General features: G+C 38.7%; 1 protein-coding gene across 1 annotated transcript in view; it reads left to right on the forward strand.

Moving 5' to 3' along the window:
- The first annotated feature begins 1,277 nt into the window (after positions 1-1,277).
- Positions 1,278-20,317, forward strand: part of si:dkeyp-14d3.1 (transmembrane protein 132C) — an 80,488-nt gene continuing 61,448 nt past the window's right edge. Inside the window, exons 1-2 of the mRNA XM_037259279.1 lie at positions 1,278-2,056; positions 13,410-14,298. Coding sequence (XP_037115174.1) covers positions 1,981-2,056; positions 13,410-14,298 — 965 coding nt within the window. The 5' untranslated portion in view covers positions 1,278-1,980. The remainder of the gene's footprint in view (positions 2,057-13,409; positions 14,299-20,317) is intronic.

The following is a 20,317-nucleotide window of genomic DNA, read 5'->3' on the forward strand; positions in this document are numbered from 1 at the left end:
AAATGCCACATCTGTTCACGCACAATCTACTTGATGTCATACTTTCATGTTGTACCGCTCGAAGAGTATGCACTCTTTGTGCTGGTCCTACCCGCACAGGAGATGGATGATGTGCGCGTTTTTACAGCAGCCAACACTTCAGTAATTTGGCCAGCAAAATGTAATTTCCATATGGAGAGCCTCAAGGAGTCCAGACATGTTTTAATGACTTTCAGCTACAGAAGACGTAACCCAAGTCACTAGGGTAGTGCATGTTGCTCTATCTGCTTTCCAGCTGCTCAATGGACTTCAGTATGGCTTCAGTTTCAAGGGATTTATTGGAGTGTCAGAAAGAACTCCTTTCGTATGATTATTTTGGCCCACCAGCTCACCATTTAAAGGAGCAAGGGGACTTCTCTCCATCAACACTTTATGCTACCCCCACTTCTAATGCTTTTCACAGACAGCTTCCAGCATCAAATTGCACACATCTTGGCGGAAATAAATGCCTGTTTTTTCCTTGCAACTAATTGAATGAAAAGTCATCAAACATATGTTAAAATATGTTAAAAGTAAGGTCACAAGAAGATGCACAATGAGTCTGATCTTGTAGTTTATAAAAAGTGCTATCTATCCGCCCATCTCACCCCCTTATCCTCACTAGGCATTAATTGCAATTATGATTTATGGATTTCTATAAAAAAAAAAAACGTGTATATCCTAAATTTTAAATTATCAGTAGTTTTCTCAGTAGTCTCACAGATCATATTGCAGGAGAAAGACGATGCAACTGAGCATTTAATCCTCGACTGCATTATAATTAATACATCGAATAAAACCAGCGTCTATTCAAATGAATGCAATGGATTTCTATCTCGCTCAGAGGTCTAATCTGTTGACTTCTTCACCTCTGTGATGATAACCACGATGTTATCAGCCATAATACATGAACGCCTCAATTGTCAGTTGAGCATTAAGAGCACAAGGGGTCGCTGGTACTCTCCATGAAGTGCAAGTTCATGCACTTTGCGGGACAAGTTTGCATTCTCTTCTTAAAAGACACAGGGGGTCATCCTACACTACTGCAAAAGGGCAACATTATTCAATTATCACAGACGATAATTCTACGTCCAGCATTGCATTTGAATTCAATGAGATGATGAGCGCGTCATTGTTCATCGGACGACCTGACGCCCGTGTACGGGTGTGTGGGGACTTGTATTTGTCGAGCTCTCCCCCCTGATGTGTTGTGTGTCACTGCAACTTACTATCCCGTTATTGGCATCCTTCTTCACCCCCCCCCCCCCCCCAACCCCGACACGTTTTTGTGGCTGGAGCCAATAAGATGCCTACGCACGCACGCAGCGCACGCACTCGACGTTGGATTGAAGTCGGACTTTCGTAGAATACTGTATTTGAGGCACCTGATGCCAAAGTGGGTTGGAAGCTGCAATTTTATTCATCTTTGCGTCTAGTGCAGTGGGAGCAGCTGGAGTTCTCATCCGGACTTGATGAAAGCTTTCATCGGAGCGGTATGATGTGTGGTGTTTGGACTTGAACTGTTCTTTTTTGGGGGTGTGCAATTTTTACGGCAGAGGCTTCTACCACGCAAAAGACAAAGTGATGCTTTGAGGAGACGCCATTCAACACATTTCTCATCTTTTGCTTCTTTGGGACACATTGCTGACGGGATCTTAGACACGGAGCAAACATTTAATCCATTCTCTTTTCCCAAAATGATTGAAAGAGGCACAAAAATGCGCGCATGTTCCTGCTTTTCATATTCAAGTCAAAGAAGACGACAAACAACCCAACAACAAAGGCACCTTTTATAAAGGTTTATTTTAGAATTGTCTGTCTAGCATTTGTGTGTACCTGGAACAAGTTTGCCTCATCTTCAGTTTTTTTTCCCTTTTTTTTTTTGCCGGTATTTAAAGAAGGATGCCGCAATTTCACTTCTGTCCTTTGAATTAGGACATTTTGCCTTGATTTTATTGTGGGATGAGTTCCCTTCACTTCACATCAAGAAACATGTTGCACATCCTTGTGCCGCTGTCGGTGGTGTTACTTTTGAGAGGTAAGAAACCCCCCCCCCCCCCCCCCCCCCCCCATTGATTTTAAATGCACACTTTCAACATACTGTACGACTTCTCAAATTTGGCAAATTTGGCTTAATAGTAGTGTTTTTAATAATTTATCCTTGCCGTTCTGCCCAATAGCGACAGCGCGACATCCCAATACATTTGCACCTGTCTGCCCCCCCAAAAGCTCCGGGACTATTGTACATATTATTCGTCTCATGAATATTTTGATTTGACTGCGCTACTGATCGTTACACAAGTTTTAGGCTTGAGTGCATTTACTATGATTTCTGAATTCCACATGGTCTTCACCCTTAAAATGCTGGGCTAAAAATTAGACCGACCCAGGAACTTGGATCGTTTTATTTAGATTGTTTTGTACAAAAATGGGTCGTTTTGTGAAGAAAATAACCCAACTTTCTGTGTCGGTTCAGTTTGTAACCCAAATTGGGTTTATTTCAACCCAGGAGCTTAAAGAGTGTTGGAAAAGGTTACCGGTACTTTCAGGGTTAGAGAACTTCAGCATAAATCAACTGAATGGGGGGGGGGGAAAGAATATTAATGTTGGAGTGTGTCCCAGTGCAGTTCTTGCTGACTATGCAAATTTCTTTTCAATGACCATGATTTAATTACATGATGCCCCAATGGGGAGAGCACATTTCAACAAGCTGAAAGCAGAAGCAGATCTAAGGGCAAATCAAGTCATGTCATCTGTGCAGAGTTTAATCGCACAATTAATTGGAGCATTTGCTTTGTTCAATATTGCAACTATTTTTAGATGCCGCTGCTTATTTCTTTACAGCAAATTGATCCCAGATGCCGACTCCTACCTGAATGAACAATTTTTTCACATGTGCAAATGCTTTAACACCAACATTTTTTTTTTTTTTTTTTAAATTTAGCTGTGGTCAATGCTAAATAATCTATTAGCATCTGACATGTCAAATGTCTGCTCGACCCTTGAGAATGTTTCATAGTTGAAGACTGATTTGACAGCTCTAGTATGATGGGAGCTGACTCAGTGTTTATTAATGATGTTTGCCAGTCCAAGGCCTTCTCAGTAACCGCTCAGTATGATCCTAATTGACATGGTGTGCCATAAAGCTGCAAGACACCACTTCTCACTAGATAGTGATGAAAATTGATAACATTGTCCCAGGAGATAGAGCATCAAATCTATATGAGAAGAATGCCTCACAGCATCGACAGTAATTCGGAAGGACGGTTCTCTGGTATTGTACTTCGACTTTGACGGTGTGTTTAGAAAAACATGAGAAAACATTGCATAGTAAAGCAATGATTGTCCCTTTTGAGTCTTCAAAACACTGGTAGATTCAAAGAAATGCTCATCTCTTCTATTCAATAGACAAATGTTCCACTGAGTAGACTTGGTGGTATTCCTCAGTGAAATATCCAATCTTGTGTCACTTCGTCTTATCCACGAGCTTAACAAGATCCAAAAAGGGATCAAGGAAGGATATCTGTCATTCAACATCTCTAAGTACTCGGTGCACATCCCATGCTGTCGGTCCTTGCACATCTGGAGGTGGTTTATCCTTTAGGATTTTCCAGAAGACACCGGCAGTTTATGTAGCCACGGGGACTCTCTTCGTGGAAGGTTTTTATTTACAGTCCCAGTAAAAGCCACCTCAGTGGTCCTGTACCTCACTGATGGAACAACCTCAGCTTCAATTAAGAAAACAGAACAATAAGACAGATGATATCATACAGTAGTTTATGTAAAATTGTGTTTTTTTTCCTTGACAAAGTCAGCTGAAGCACAGTTTAAGATATTCCTAACAAGACAATCCTTAACTATGAACAATTGAAAGTATGAAAGTTTTCATCTATCAATGGATGGCCATCTTTATTACAATTTCAGCATCTCTCCAACAACCACTTTAGCCTCCACATTACTTAGCCCCAAAGAATTTATTTGTTTTTGTATCAATGGCAAATATTTGTCCTTTGTCTTGCATTTCCTGAACCGGGTCTTTATGGATAAATCTGCGCCACCCACCATTACAAGCCCTCACAATTGCTTCAGGATTAAATGTCAATCTGCACGCTTTGCCTTAACGATTTTGTGAAGCACATTGAGTAGGTGGACACTCAGCTCAATCTCTTGTACTGTCATTATCCTTAAAGTGGGCGTGGGAAGCCGACATTGTTGCTTTCTATCCACCGAGTCCAATGTTTTTTTCCCTCCTTAGAATCATGTCATCGTTATAAAGACCTACACTATTTCCACTAGATCTATTTGCCCTATGCTAATTGGGTCGTTATTACAGCCATGAACTCAGTGAATGAATTAATCAGCAGGGGCTAGGATTTTTTTTCAGGGAAATCAGTCTGTGTGTTGTGCGCGTGTGCATGTGTGTGTGTGTGTGTGTGTGTGTGCGTGCGTGCGTGCGTGCGTGTGTGTGTGTGTGTCGTGGTCATTAATGTACCCTGTGTGCTTTTTAGAGAGGAATGAGGGTCATTGAAATAATCAAACATGCTGATGCAGTGTTGTGTGTATTCTTCAGTGACGAGTTATGTCTCAGGAAAGGTCGTTCCAATAAATCTGTACATGAGTTAAGAGCCAGATTCAACTTGGCAAGGTATAAGGAAAGGCAGTACAAAGACTGTGCTTAAAAATCAGCTTCCTAGAACATTCCAATTCCCAGTGCGCACATTTTTAATTAAAATTGTGGGAATGACCATTTTTCAACCATTTTAGCAAAACCGTGACACCATGAACAAGTTTGCTTTCAGTACCCTGCTTTTTTTGTTTTTTATCTTGCATTTTTTAAGATTTGATCAATCAGCACATTACATGCTTTTTTTTGCTGGTGTGGTGCCCACACTACAGAATGAATCCCACAATGAGAATCAATGCTAGCCTGAACCAAGTTAATTTGATTGTAACTGGTATAATGACTGAGGGCAAAAATATTATATCTGTCCTAAATTTACAAATCTGACAAGGGGGAGTATTTCCTCTGGTGCTGTCCTATTTTCTAACTTTATACAAGCAGTAGGCGGCACCTTCAATTTGTTGATTCCTTTGACAGTCATGGTGCAAAAAGATTTTAACACAAAGAGACTTTTGTTCAATAGTATCCGCTGGGATGCATTGCCTTCTACTATACTTTGAAAAACTCACAAAAATAAACCAAACATTTGGATTTGTAAATTTGCCATCTTTCATTAAAATGCAATGACCTCATCGACTTCATTACAACAACAAAACAAAATACATCCATTCCTCCATTAAAAACGATAAAAATATCAGCGGTGGCACATATAAGTTGCATTCCTTTCTATTTAAATCGGCCAGATTTTAATTGTATTTGTCTGATACTACTTCTAACGTTAATTAAAATTAATGCTGAAAAAAATTGAAAGAAACATTTTCTTATTGACTTGAATATGCTTTTCTTTCTTTTCTTTTTGTCTTTTCTTTTTCACCCTCAGTGCATTTGGTAATAAAAAAAATTACATGACAGTTGCATTACTTTAAAAAATGTTAAATTGGCTTGATTTTCATGATCATTTGCATATTTCTGGTGCAACTAATAACATTAGTTCATAACAAAAAGTTCAAATCAACATTTTTTTAAATTCCTTTTTGTTTTCACTTTATCTTACTTTCTTTTTGGCTGTTCATTGCAATTTTCCTTTGGTAATAAACCGAATTTCTTCACAGTTGTATGTTATGATGCAGTGGCTCCTGCAAAATATCCCCTCATGCTTTTATTGTCATAATGTAGCTTATTTCCATACTCGTTTTCTTTATTGTAAGAAAATATTCTTATCCTAACTACTACATGTCGAGCCAACCGAATAAAACACATAAAACAAGCTGCATTCATACTCAGACAAAAGGAGTATACACAAAACATATTTCCCCTCACAGGCATTTATATGAGAACATAAGAAGAATTTTGCAAAAAACTAAACAAGAAATATAACGGTATAGTATAGCAAACAAAATATCAGACACAACTCAGATGATGCAGGAAAGTTTTATGCCACCGCAGTTGCCCAAAGTTAGCTGGGTAGCCTTAATGACATGATAAGATGAGGTATGGAAAATAGATGGATTGATGTTTTTATTTCGTGCAAAGGACCATAATATTGTGGCTTAGATTGCTCATGCTTCCTCCCAACCTTAAAAAAATGCATCTTCCACTCTAATTTGCTATGGAGTCTTGATTTTAGTGGTTTCAGACATCTGGCATCTGAGAGGACAAAGCAGAGCTGCCGCATTCTAGCGGAGGTATTAGAGACTAATGAAGTGACAGGTACACATTGTCAAGGACCATTGACTTCTTTGCTGTGTGGTTGATTGATTGTCCAAAATATGTTAAAATGTTAGTTTTGGACTTTGTTATTCAAATTAGCATTCTCATACAACAGAATTTGGATTTTAACAATGCAATACATTGTACTTTTACTGACCGGTCAGTATTCTTGAAGTGTCTGAACCATGCAATTTATTGTATAATAATATATATATATATATTTTTTTACTTTGTTTAACCCAATAACTGAGTTGAGAACTGTTTTATTATTTGGAATGCTGAAAAGGAGGCTGGTAGTTCTCAGAAAACATGTTCCGGCTGTTGACCCACATCGAAAGTCAATAGACTACACCCTCGACTGGTCACCGTTCAAAAGGCGCACACTGCGAGACATACTATTAACCGGTTCCAACTCTCTTTAATGTAATGTAGGCTACAATTGACAGTTTCACATGAATATTGAAGGTAGATTATTAAAATGAAACATACAGTATAGCATGGCAGCATCTCAACATCCATTTTCAGGTCAACATTTCCTCCTGTAGAGTTTCCGTGCAGAAACTTGATAAAGTGATTATCTTACAATTCTAGAAATGTTTTTCATATCCAATTTACCATCACAAGATGATTCTGACACAAACAGTATCTTTAATCTCTCGTCAGCCCCAACGCTCCTGGTGAAGATCATTTGACAAAACTGCAGATCTTGATATGCTTTTCTCAGATGACATGCAAATTGTTCCCTCGCACAAGATAAGTGTGAATAAGAAACCGAAAAGTGATTATTTGGCCTGGTGTGCAGTTTGTGACTGGGTTGGCTGTCTCTTTCATGCTGTTTCTGCACATTCTACAAGGAGGCAGTAGCGTGGAGTGAAGAACTTTGAATAAGATATTTATTTAGCTGCTGTGGCAACTTCTGAAATTCACACTGATGTAATCCACTCTATCCAGGACTGCAATTTGTATTTAGTATTTTATGTCATCTTAGACTGTCTATAGTTGACATCTTTAACAATATACTTTTGCCATCCTCTCTGGGATTAACAGAAGTATGATCTTTGTTGCTTTGACAGAGCGGCATGATTCTTTCAGCAATACCCTTGCCAAGGACAGAGACAGAAAAGCATAAAGGACATATAAAATTGCTAAGCTTGTCAGTTGCTGTACTTATCTCGTGTTTTTGCAGATGGGAGCCAGTGGAGTTTATTTCAAAACTTCTGAAACTGACCTGACAGAAATCCTGGAAATACTGTATGCTCGCTCATTCCAGAAATATCTAAGTTTATGAATCTTGAGATTTGGGGAACCTTGTTAACGGTCAGTTACTAAGGTGACTTGACTTTGAGTGTAATCAATCCCACCCTGGCCGCACTTAAGTCAGATGAATGTTCCCCTACACCAAATGATGGCAGCAGCAAAACATTTTTACTTTTCAGTTTTTACCAGCTGCTTCTTGTAAAACTGAAAATTAAAACTGAAAATATAGCGTCTGCCGTGAGGAGATTTTTGCAGCATATGTATGAATTTACAATATATCAACCACCCTAATAAGACCAGATTTTTTTCCCACTATGAATTAACTCCATTTTGGTCAACGAAATTGAAATCAGTGTAGCTGATGCAACTCAAAGAAATTATGATAGTAACAAGAAGCATGCTACGTTTTCTAAATGCTGCCGAGTAAATTTTAAAAAGAGATCCGAATCTTCCTGTGCACACTATAAGCATTCAATTTTTTGGCAACATTTTTCATTTTACGGTCCCCTGACTAATTTAGAAAGAAGCTATGTCAAAGCTATACAGCCAGACATATTTTACACAGGAAGTTCTTAAACCTGAGCTGAATGACTCCACTGGCGCAATAAAACGATGATAAGAGATAGACGATAACTTGCTGTCACACAATAATATTTAATGTTTCCCAAAGCAAAGAAATGACAGAGTGTGCAATATGTGGCGACGAAGGCTGGCAGTTTGTGCTTGTCACAAATAAAACAAGATTACTGCACAGCACACGGATCTGGACTGTTTTTCCTCCAAAATATGTTTTCTAATGTCTTGGTTTCTGCAGTGGATTTGCATATAAGAGAGCAATGAGTGATGGTGTTGTGGATTTGCTCTTAGTGTGTATTTCTAAAAGAAAACTTACCAACCTGATTTGTTTTATCGCCTAGAAATGAGTAGGTTAGGTGCATTAGTGAATATGGATCATTTAATATGGGTAGGTTTCACCAGTTTATGTTCACAGCAAGCAATTCATTAAGATGCATCATAGTATTGATAATGCAGCTCGCTCCCTGCTTGTTTTTCAATCACGCATTAGTCTTCCTGGAAAAATCCTAATGTTTTAGTTTGGCCTACTGAGAATAAACTCAGAGAGGGGGGTTTCGATTGTTTCGCCAGAGTAGCATACACAGCATCCATGAAATTAGCATCTTCCATTTCCACGGGAGTTTTTTTTTCCACTAACACATTGAAGTGCTTTTCTTGTCTTTGCTGAAGAGGAATCCCTTTGTCCTCTTGGATCGTTACTGAAGACATAAGCTGAATAGTAAGCTACTGTCAATCACATAATGAAAGTTCATCTTGGAAACTGGACAGGAACCTTGCAGAAAAAAAGTTTTTTATTTCGTCACTGGTAAGTGAAAGCGCTCCGCTTCTCTCTCTGATTTAACCTCAATAAGAAGCACTTATCTCCTTTTGCCTTTGTATCTTTGGATCTTTTGCCAGTAGAATTAGAACACTTATTTTTGGGAAGTCAGTATCTGCTGTCAAAGACTTTGCTGTGACATTATTTTGTGCAGTGGCTGCAGTTGCGGGCATTGGGCCTCGATAAAGATCCCAGATATCGGACTTGGATAGAATCTGTGCAATTCTTTGCGTTTATAGCAGAATTCGTAATGTAAATGTATGTATACATCCTTACGTGACATAGTGACTTAAAGTGATGTAATCCTCTCCTATAATACCATTTGCAAAATTCCAGTATATTCTTGAGCTGCATTAAATTTTAGGAGCTAAAATTAACAGGATTTGTGTCCATGTGCTTTCCTAGCACAGCTTATATAGTCAAAATGCACCCACAAAAAGGCCAGATGACTTGCAACTGCCTCTTTATTCATCCTGATTTGCAATATCGCTGTGCAATCAAAGCCCGTGCGAGGGGAAGTAGAGATTAATTCCAGGGCAGAGTTTATGTTTAGGAGTCAGGTCTAGCCGCAGGAATACTGATTGCTACACAGATATTTGCTTGTCTCGACCATGCAAGCCAAATACTTTCAGCGCCTTTGGCTCCCGGCCATGTGCACAGGATGGCTCAAAGGATGTGTTGTTCCTAGGACGCTCTGGGCTTTCGCCTCCGACTCTGCCGTCCACTGTTGTGATAACACTGTTCCGAACATATCACAGCACCTGGAGGTCCTTTTCATAAAACCCTTAATGACACCCCCACTGACCAGAGCAGCCACTAACAGTGATGGAATTTTTCGGTTGCTCTTTTTTCATCCAATTTCCCCCAAATAGGCCAGTGGCTCAGTGTTGCAGTATTTACCCTTCATCGGTCGATACTCTTTAATCCCCGGGATGATGCTTTCTCTCATGAACTCAAAATAGCTCTTCCACCCCCCCAAGAGAAGGCAAAAGCCCATTACTCTTTATTAGCTCTTAGCATCTTAAATGTGGCTATCCATTAGGAGCTACGCACCCCCCTCCAGTTCCTTTTGCAGCCTGCCAGCATCTACGCACACACAGCCTCATCTAAGATTAACGTTAGGCAGGAGCAATAAGTGCACATTTAATTCTGATCATGTCAAACATTAGGAAGCACGTTCTCCTTTCAAAACTTCTCATTATGGTGTTACCTTCCCCCTCGATACCTTGTACTTATCAGCTTGGCAGACTCCACAGACTTCTTTCTGCCTGAATAATTATTTTTCTATGGAGGCTGGCAAGGAGTAATACCATACTGTGTCACGTATTGATTCGCTGCCCCCCATTCCTCTTTTCTTGAACTTCTCAGCGGCTCAAAAGCATAAATCAGCCCCAAAATGATACCTGAAGGAAATATTGTAGTTATTATTCTCGACGCACACAGTCACAAATTCAATAGTCTTTATTAATTGAAATGGTGAGAAATATGATGTAGGTGATTCTATGGAACGAGTTTTCTAAAACTGTTTTCTTTAGCTGCCAATACACGCGGAGTGTAATTCATCAGAAATTACATTCAGACAAGCAGGTAAAAAGAAAAAACTTTTTGACTTGTGATGAGCATTAGAAACCAAAACCAAGCCAGTAATGTAACATATCCAGTCTTTTCTCTTTACACCTCTCATCAAATTTGCTTCTGCTAATTTCTGTTAAGCTTCCAAGCCTTTCCTTTTGTAAGTCTTGACACGTTTGATGAAGCAGAAACTGACCATATAATCACGCAGCCAACTATTCTAGTGTGCCCTCCTACATTAGTTTAGAAGTTGAAAGGAGGAACATGTCCCCTCTATCCCTGGTGTGCTCCATAGTTGGATGTTCCTTTACTTTTACTTTTGCTCCACCAGTCCCATTTTAGCACGGCATAACCTCACGTCATTCTCCAAGGCTGGCCTAAATATTAAGTCTTATTTAATTCCTAAACGATGAATGACTGCCGACCATAGTCCACATATTTTTAAAATTAAACCTAATTTTGCTACGATATATTTTCATTGCGAAAATCAGTTTGTAGTTCTCAGCGGATTTGAAACACTTTATTTTCTGAGTGTGTAGCTCTTGCCCATACTATGGGGAACTTGAAAATCTTTTCAACAGCTCCGAAGCACTCCTATCTAATGATGCTCCACAGACATTGTAATTCCTAGAGTGACTTCTATTCTGGATGGATTGCTTATGTATAGAATATACAATGCTTTCACAATGCTGTGCCAAATTTTAGAGAAACATTTTCAACATGGTCAGCAAATATGCTTTTCCAAATACTGATGTGTGGGGTAGCGAGTCCTTTTATTTTAACATAAAGAGAATGAGTTGAGCAGATATTAACGTTTGATTTTTTTCCTGGCTCAGCATTATGCCAACTATTATTTTACAGTCAAATTCCATAGGATAGGTTAATTTAATTATGCATGCTGTGGATTACAATTTGTATGCTGAATAAGATATCTTTCTCTCTTTATTTCTATTCCGCTATATCGCTATTATTCCAAACCTTATTATTCCAAACCTTCTTTGCTTTAGAAATATGAATAGCAAATGTGGGATCTTCTAATATGTATAATTAATACAACTGTTTCCCCAACTAGTGCCATCAATATTGCACCGTTCACTTTCTGCATTCAAAATTCTTGAGTTGGAGAAAGTCAACAGCCATCATATAGTGTTATTTGTGTTTGATTTTATAGTTATTATTAAAATGTCATATTAAATTGAATTATAGTTCCAAGGTAACAGCAACTCATATTGATGTCGTGTTGGCAAAGTTTTCTGTTATAGACTACTATTTGCAAATTTTATAACAGAAAATAAATAAAATAAAAATGCTTAATTTTGAATTGTTTGACTACTGCACAGGCTTACATTTTACTATATGTGGCCAGACCTTTTCCATCCTCGCGTTTCCTCCGAATGCATACCTATATAGAATATGTTTGACATCAAATAAGTAGGCTGAGCAGTTTGAGCAAATGATTACATTCTTGTAATAAGCTCACATTTTTTCAGCAGTTCTTCTATTGACAACTGTGCTGTAATTCGTTTGGAAGATGATTCATCTTGTAGCGGCACCAGAGAGTTTAAAAAATGGTCCAAAGCCTCAAGAATTTCATGTCTGTTTTCATAATGATGTTTTTTTAGCACATGCTGAAAAGTCAAGATTTAAGTTACAATAGATTTAAAGCGATTGGATTTTTTTTTAATTCTAAAAATAATCATTTTTGATTGCAACACAATGTTTCTGAAATGTTTATTAGATAATACTAGAACTCAGGTAGGCTCATCTTGTGTATTCTTTTTTTCTTTACTTAGAGTGTGCGCACAGAATTAACATCTGCTGTGAAGACAGTGAATTACTGCAAAGGCAGTGAGGTCTTCATACCAGGGGCCTTTTGCTTTGCTTCAACTTGAAGGCTCACACATAAGCCTGGTGATGTTGTTACCCTGGGACGCTGAGACAAGTCTTTGTTCCTATCTGGGTTTGCGCTTGCTGCACATTTGTTAGCGATGTAACATAACGCCTACAACAAATCTTCTTGTCAACAAACACCTCTAACCTGCTGCTTGCTTGTTACGCCGTTGCTCCGAGCTAATTTTTTCCCCTCAGCGGCAGTGTAGATCTGAAACAATGAGGTGATGCCGGAAGTCGGAACATCTCGACATTTGCGGTTAGGGTCAAAAGATGCATTTTGTCACAACATTTAATGACCGGAGTGATCGGTGGAAATAAATAATGTGGAAGATAATAGGGATGTAGTGTAAAAGTATAGGGAGCTGATTGGACTCGAGGAAAATCAATTTGACCTTTTCTGATGTACATTTTACAGGTTCCCAACCAGGAAGTCCTGGCACAATCTCTTTTAACCACAGAAAATACTTTTTTTTCTTGAACATTTAGGTCAAAATATAATTAATATTGAACTCATCTTTAAGCTCAATGGAGATTTGTTGGTTGCTGTTCTATAAACAGGTTTTAATATCCTCTAACTCTTTGGATTTAGTAAATATTTTGATGTTCAACACATTTTTCTTTTTATAAGTTTTTAAGGGTTGTATTGACTAACTTCGTATATACATTCTCTAAGTTATCTTTAGTGAAGTAAAAGTTGAACTCTATTTGAAAACTAACATAAAACATTTTTACAAACTTATACCTTTTCAGGAGCTTTTCCCCTTCGACGGAGACACGGTGGTAATCTTCACTAGCAGCGCATTTATGGCTCGGGGCACTTTTTGAATATGTTCAATTTCCGGTAGTAACCAAAGTATTTGAAATCCACTTCAACCAAACCTCATTCTCTGCTTAACACGGCTGCCTTTAATAGCTTTGACTCAACTATTCTCTTCTCTCCTGCAGTTGTTGACAGCCGAGTCGCAGAGGGGTTGCAAAGATATAGTTCGATCCCCACCTACCTACCGGTCACCTACCAGGTGCTCAACAGTGACTTGGCATTCTTTCTAAAGGAAAGCAATCAAGACTTCATGAAGAATTCTAGCCTGATGTCACGCACGGAGTCTTTCTTCATCTACCAGGCCAGGAGTTTGCCCTCAATCAACTCCAGCTATGGGCCCCTCTCTGTTGAGCAGCCGGTCCCCATAGAACTTCTCCAGAATCCAGGCTCCTTTCCCGCCTCTTCACTTTTTACAGTTAATTGGAAGGTTCAGACTTTTATCATGAATACCAAGATCCACTTGGCCAAGCCCAAAGTCCAGGTTCTATTTTACATTGCAGGCAGGGACTGGGATGACTACAGTGCCATCAACAAGCTTCCCTGTGTGCACATGTTTGCGTTTCATGAGACCGAAGAGGTGCACGGCACCTGCCAGCTGAAGGGGGAGCTGGGGCTTTGTGTGGCTGAACTGGAACCCTTGGCCAGCTGGTTCAGCCCCCCGAGTGTCGTTCCAGGACGCCAAAAGAACCTGGAGGCATCTGAAGGCACCCCAGTGGAGCTCTACTACATTCTGCAATCCACAGAGGGAGGTGAGTGCCATTCAGAGGAAGCCAAGAAGGAAAACTTCCTCCGCTCAAGCCAGGAAGGCCTGTTTGGTTCCTATACTTCCACGCCTTTAAGAAGGATCGGCGGTGTGAGGCTCTACCAGAATCCCATTCCACTCCAATTGGCTGAACACAGACTGGATCATAACTTTATGGTTTTGCTGCCCGCCACACCAGTCAGTCAGAGGGAAACTGTCTCGGCCTATGTCACCGTGTCATCATATTCTGCTGTGGAGACTTTCACTCTCAGGTAAGGAGGAACGTTTTTTTGTGCTATAAAAAGTCTTAGTTCGTCCTAATGTTCCCCACTATCTGAGACAGGTGTGTGTTGTATCTTAGCGTGTTGTGCGTAATAAATTATTAGACACAGGCTTTCATTCGCTCAGCGGGTTTTTTTTATTTCCCCATTCCAAATCCAAGCAGATCATAGCTCAGGTCATAATTGGCGCCTGCGAAGAAAGATAAATATTATTCTACCCTCTAACAAATATTGAATGTGGGTGGCAAGAAAGCTGAAAATTAAGTAAAACACAATTTACACTAGTGGGTGCACCAATATGGTGATAAATGGCAATATTTCATCACCCGATTAATTCTCTATGCCCGCCTGTTAAGTATCGCTCTTTTAAATCAATATTATGCCTCTATCAACGCCTCCATTCAATTTCCATTGCTGGGTCATTCCATTGGAGACAGACAAGGGTTTACACCAACACAAACCACATACACACAAAGCAGAACATGGCGTAGCCCAGCGAGGAAAAGACGTCTGAAAGAAAACTTAAAGATATGTCGACCCCATTTATATCCAAAATCTGGAATCACTTTGGGTTTTACAGCATTGAGGATGGGACAGGGCCACAGAAAGACTATGCTATATGCAAGAATTGCTGGTCATCAACTGCTCTTCCTCAAGAAAAACATGAACAGATGAACAAAACTGTTCATTACTTCAGGCTGAAATGTTTGTTTTTGGTTGCAGTTGAAAGTACACTACAGCCTAATCAGCTGGTTTAGTATTAAAAACAGTTCAGCAATTTTGCACTTAAGGATGTTACTGTTTACGTAAAAAAAACTGAAAATTATTATGAAGACATTTTGTGAATTATTAATAAGCTTTACAACTCGTACTTGAAATGTTGCTGTTGAAAAGACACTGTAACAAACATTAAACTGGTAGTAATTTAAAAAAAAAAAGCCTTTCTTTTTCAAAACATATGATATTTCGTGAGTATTATTTTAGAAAATGTATCGATTATTGTGATTATCGCCATATCGTGATAATAACAACCCTAACCACGAGTTTTATATACAGTATTTTTGAAGTGTCTGTATGTGTTCATGGAATCTTGGTTACTCACAATACACGTGTTTCTAAACTTCTCGTCAGTTTTTATTGCATCTCTGATTATCAGTGGAATGGCTGCAATCAAATATTTCTTAAATGTGTTGATCAAACTGAGTTTATCATCATTGTGAGGCCGATTTTTGAGATAGTGCTGGAATTCGTTAGCTTGTGGAAGTAATTTAGTTGCAAATGTTTTCTCAGTAACTTCAGCATAACCTAGTGGTGCTCTTGCTTCTTATCTTTTCAATTAAATGCTAACTCCATGGTGAAATAGGAGGTTGTCTGGTTATGTGCTGCAGACGGCTTTAAGGGGGGGTAATTGCAGGGCACAGAGGAGTCAGAATTATCTGGATAATTAACGTGACAGAAATGAGGATGTCATTAATTAAAATACATGTCCATTAGTGTAATGACTGAAGCTGATTTTAATCACACCGGTTTAGAACATTTATAACCCAGCGGAGACGCTGTAGTGAAGGGTCAAGCCAATTTGTTATCCTGCAGAAAGCTAAACAAGCTTAGGGTGTCTGCATTGGTAAATTGAAAAGCACGGACTTTCAGTATGTTTTGCGGCTGAAGCTGTGTATTCTCCTTTTGCATTGCCAAAGAAAATGTATTGATTTAAAAAGAGGAAATATTGCCTTTGGTTTAGTATTCAAGTAAAGGTAAACGTCAAACGTCTTGAATGAGTGAGCCATACTAATTTTTAGGACAGCATTGCGTTCATGTGATTATTAACATTTTATTAAAAAATAAATGATGCAGTAGAAAAGAACTTTGCAAAAAGGTTAACTAACTCCGAGAGGACGTGAATTATTTATCCATGAGTCAAATGAGAAGGCTGGCCACTGAGGGAATGCCTGTGGTGTTTTTATTTGGCAGCATACAACATAGCGGGCACAGGTCGGCCGTCTGAGAGTGACAGATATGCAAAGGCCTGTGTGGGCGTCGTTGATAAGGGCTGTCCTTGTGTATGTGTTCGTTAGGAAACTTAATCACCAGAGCGTAGAGACTTTGATCTGCGCATTCACAACATTATTATCGCCTGTGTACTACACAGCTCTGTGACAGCCATTGTTAGCTGGGCAGCCCTGGATTGCTGGAACCAATCAGTCAGACCTTCTGCTAGTCTCAAAATGTTCATTCGATTACAGGTTTGACACATTGTTAACAAAATTAAAGGCCATTATTGTTTCTCTTAGGCATACTAAAGTAAAAGCATCACTAAGTATAAGAGTTGAAAGTAAATTCTTGACCTAAAATTCTGGTATCATTTGCTTTTAGTGTCACACAAGATCATGATTTCTCAAAATATTATTTCTGTTGCTTTTTGTGTTTTTTTTCTGAAGGAATAAGCACATTATTGCAGTACAGTAAAATGGCTTGATTGATTTTGGTGGATTTCGGTGCACTCAAATTATTTGGGTGAAAAAGCAAAAGTGTGATGCTTTTAGGGCTGGGCAATATGGTATACAGTAAATGGGATCAGTTCACCAAAACAATATTATGGCAATATGTATCCAAGTATAAGAATTAGAAACATGCTTTTGACCTTTTAGGCCACAGGTGTCAAACTCAAGGTCCGGGGGCCCAGATACGGCCCGCCACATCATTTTATGTGGCCCGCGAACACAAATTGTGCATCAAATTCGTGTGTCATTACTAGAATTGCAAATTGTCTTCACTTTTAATATCTTTTTTTTTAGTATTTGACCAGTTTTTACTCATCTGATTTGAAAACGAGTTATTTGTCAGTTTGTTTTGCAGCTTTTACTGTATATAATGTTAGGTGCTCATACATTTATTTGGGTTGACAGTCATAATGGCCTTCCGGAAGAAGCTATGACTACAATGCGGCCCGTGAAAAAAATGAGTTTGACACCCCTGTTTTAGGCCCATCATCTCTCTGGGACATCAAGCAACTGTCGTACCCTCGTCTGAATAAACTACTACTGAACCTATTGAAAAAACGGGCTTAGCATCTTGCAACGTTTCTCTCTGTGGTGGGACTTAGGAATTGCAACTGATGGTCTTGTTCTCGTCAGACATATTATCCCTGACTATCCCTTTGTATGAACACATGCTTGACCTTCAGTGAATGACCATCTTTGAAGACCTTCAAAAACGGTCTGTGTTTCGCTTTTCATATGCTTGGCCTTTCTGTGCTATGCTTTCTACTCATTTAGAGAAAGGCTGTGTATTTAAAAGCAGATTACGTAATACATTTTCCACCTTTAATCATGCATTATGGCAGTAAATCCAAAATCCAGTGACTGGCTCTAAGTGGAGGGGTTTAATGGACCTAGTATCGTAGGCAGGTTAATCATCCGTGTGTTAAAATCATTTTAAATTGTTGATGCAAGATTGTTGAGCATTCTTTACACTGGAGCCTCTGTTAACCACTAAATCAAAGAATTTAAACGAAACACAAAGAAAAAATACATTGTGTTGAATGTACTGTACACAAACTCCAAAATTGTATTTAGATGCTCTAGGACAGTAGTCCCCAAACTTTCCAGCACCACGGACCGGATTACTGTCAGAAAATATTTTAACGGACCGGTGTTTGATGATGTCACGATTGTATTTACTTAGTAAATATAATATATTGCTGGCAATTCTCATTACCATTTATCTTTATAAAATATTTGAAGAGTTTTTACTAGTCCCTGATTTCAAAACTAGTTATTCATCAATTTGTTGTGTAGCATATACGCCCCTGGGTTATAAAGTCCAGGATGTTCTCTACTTTAGAAAGTTTTAATGTCTTCAATCAGGAAAGACAGTTTTGCACATCAGCATATTCAGTTCAAGAAACTGTAATGGAGGAAAATATCCTGAAAAAGCACTTTGGACATTGTGGTCATTAAATATTGCAAGTGATTTAAAAGTAATTATCATAATTTGATTTTTTTTCCTGGTATAACTATGTAAGCAGCCTAGCTGCAAAAGGTATTGATAATTTATTATATTTTTGAGTGTTAGGTAGTTCATATGCAAATTCAACGCAAGGAAGGAGATTGAATTTAACTACATTTCATTCCCCTTGTGGTCCGCTGCAGTAGGTTGAGAGAAAAAATTGGATATTGCCCGGTATTAAAAAATGCCCCTTTGTTACTTGTCGTCCACCTTATTGGAACAAACTGTCACACATTCACCTCAAGTTAAAGATGAGAGGTCTGTGGGCCCCAAAAAGAATGCTCCATAAATTAAGGAAAAAGCTGTGAAATATACTACACCAAAAGGAGGTCTGTTATTGGAAGATTAGGACACTCTAAATTCAGTGTTCATTCTAAAGCCCCAATCCCACTGGGTGGCAAACAATTGCAAGTTGTTTGAATGAATGTTGCGTTCTCATCAGAGTTCGTTCAAGGTCGCAAATGTTCGGAAAATGTTTCCCAGCATTTTTTTTTTTTCTCGTCACAAGGAAATCTTGTCCAAAGACCAGAGTACCTGCCTAGGCAAGATTCAGATTCCGTCCATGAACTTATTTGCTTCTCAATCAATAATTAATCTAACTTTATGACTTTAGTCATTTTATTAATTTGTGCAAACAACTCGATGCCCATTTAAATTGGTCCTAATTGACCTCCCCATTACCCATAAATGGACATTAGACGGAAGGCGATATTGAGCGATGAAAGGTTTGCAATGAAATGGTTTCGTGGAACACTATCTTGCTATCTGAAATAAACATAGTCCAGCGGGTGGTTATAATGTCCATCATGCTTGGTGGAAATTGTTGCTGCCATTAAATATAAAAGCATGCTTTCACTTCAGATATGTCCGTGGTTGTACTTTCATCTGCTGTTTGTATTTTCATGTACCGAAGTGGAGGTGGAAGCTTATACTGTCGAGTTCGCAATGTGGGAATCCAATGTGTGTCGAATGGAGCCCTTGAAGTCCGTATTCTAATATTTTCTGCAGCTCAGAAAAAGATCGAAGGGGAATAGGTCATTACCCTTTCATTTTAAAGAATTTGTCTCAGTCTGTTCAGGCATAAAGACTATTTACTGTAGGTCTGTGTTTCATCCAATGATTTGATTAAGATTGGTACGGCATGTGAATGCTGACCAATATTTGAACCGCACCGTCAAATACTCTGCTGGAGGGATAATAAATGATAGTGCTGAATATATTGTCAGAAGAACAGAACCTCAGAGATTGGTATTCTATATCATGAAGGTAGCTGTAGTCTTTTCATCGTGTAAGCACAGAATTAAAACATCACAGCAGTTAAATGGGCCAATTTCTTCAGTTGGCTGTCTTTGGCTTACCTTCATTTCCAAGATGGTCAGTTTCCATCTAATAATTATTAAGTCATTGGCAGGTCTTAATGTTTCAGTGTCATTCAAGTATGTACCTTTAACAAATTCTTCCATCTGTTCCAAATATTACGACTCTGTCTTGAATTAAATTTGTCAAAAGTAGATAGTTGCGACATAAACCTTCATTTCAAAAGGTAAATAAGGATAATGATAATGGGTTTGAGGAAAACAAACACAGTGGGACCTCGTTGCAGGAGGCTAATTGCACTGATGCTGGTTGAAATGAAAGCTGTCAATGTGCACTGACTGTAAACATGATATGCCGATTTCACGTAATGTGATAGGTCTTATTCCAATGATCATATGAGGGCATCCTTTTCCATTTTTTTAAAATATTTTGTCCACCTTTAAGGTTTAGCCATGACCTTGGCCTGTAACCGGTAAGAATAGAGTAGCAAATAAATGCAGTCAGAGCTGCATGACATGACCTTTTGCCAGGTAAGCATCCCATTAAAACTAAAATATATTACTAATTGGAATATTCCATAACAGGATATCTAGTTTGTCTATAATTCAGTCCCAAATTTATAGTATAATTAATGACGATTAAATGTTCCAGCTGCTTGCAATTTGTTCTGTTTATTATCCGTCTG

Source organism: Syngnathus acus, chromosome 9, assembly GCF_901709675.1.
Source record: "Syngnathus acus chromosome 9, fSynAcu1.2, whole genome shotgun sequence".
Classification (NCBI taxonomy): domain Eukaryota; kingdom Metazoa; phylum Chordata; class Actinopteri; order Syngnathiformes; family Syngnathidae; genus Syngnathus; species Syngnathus acus.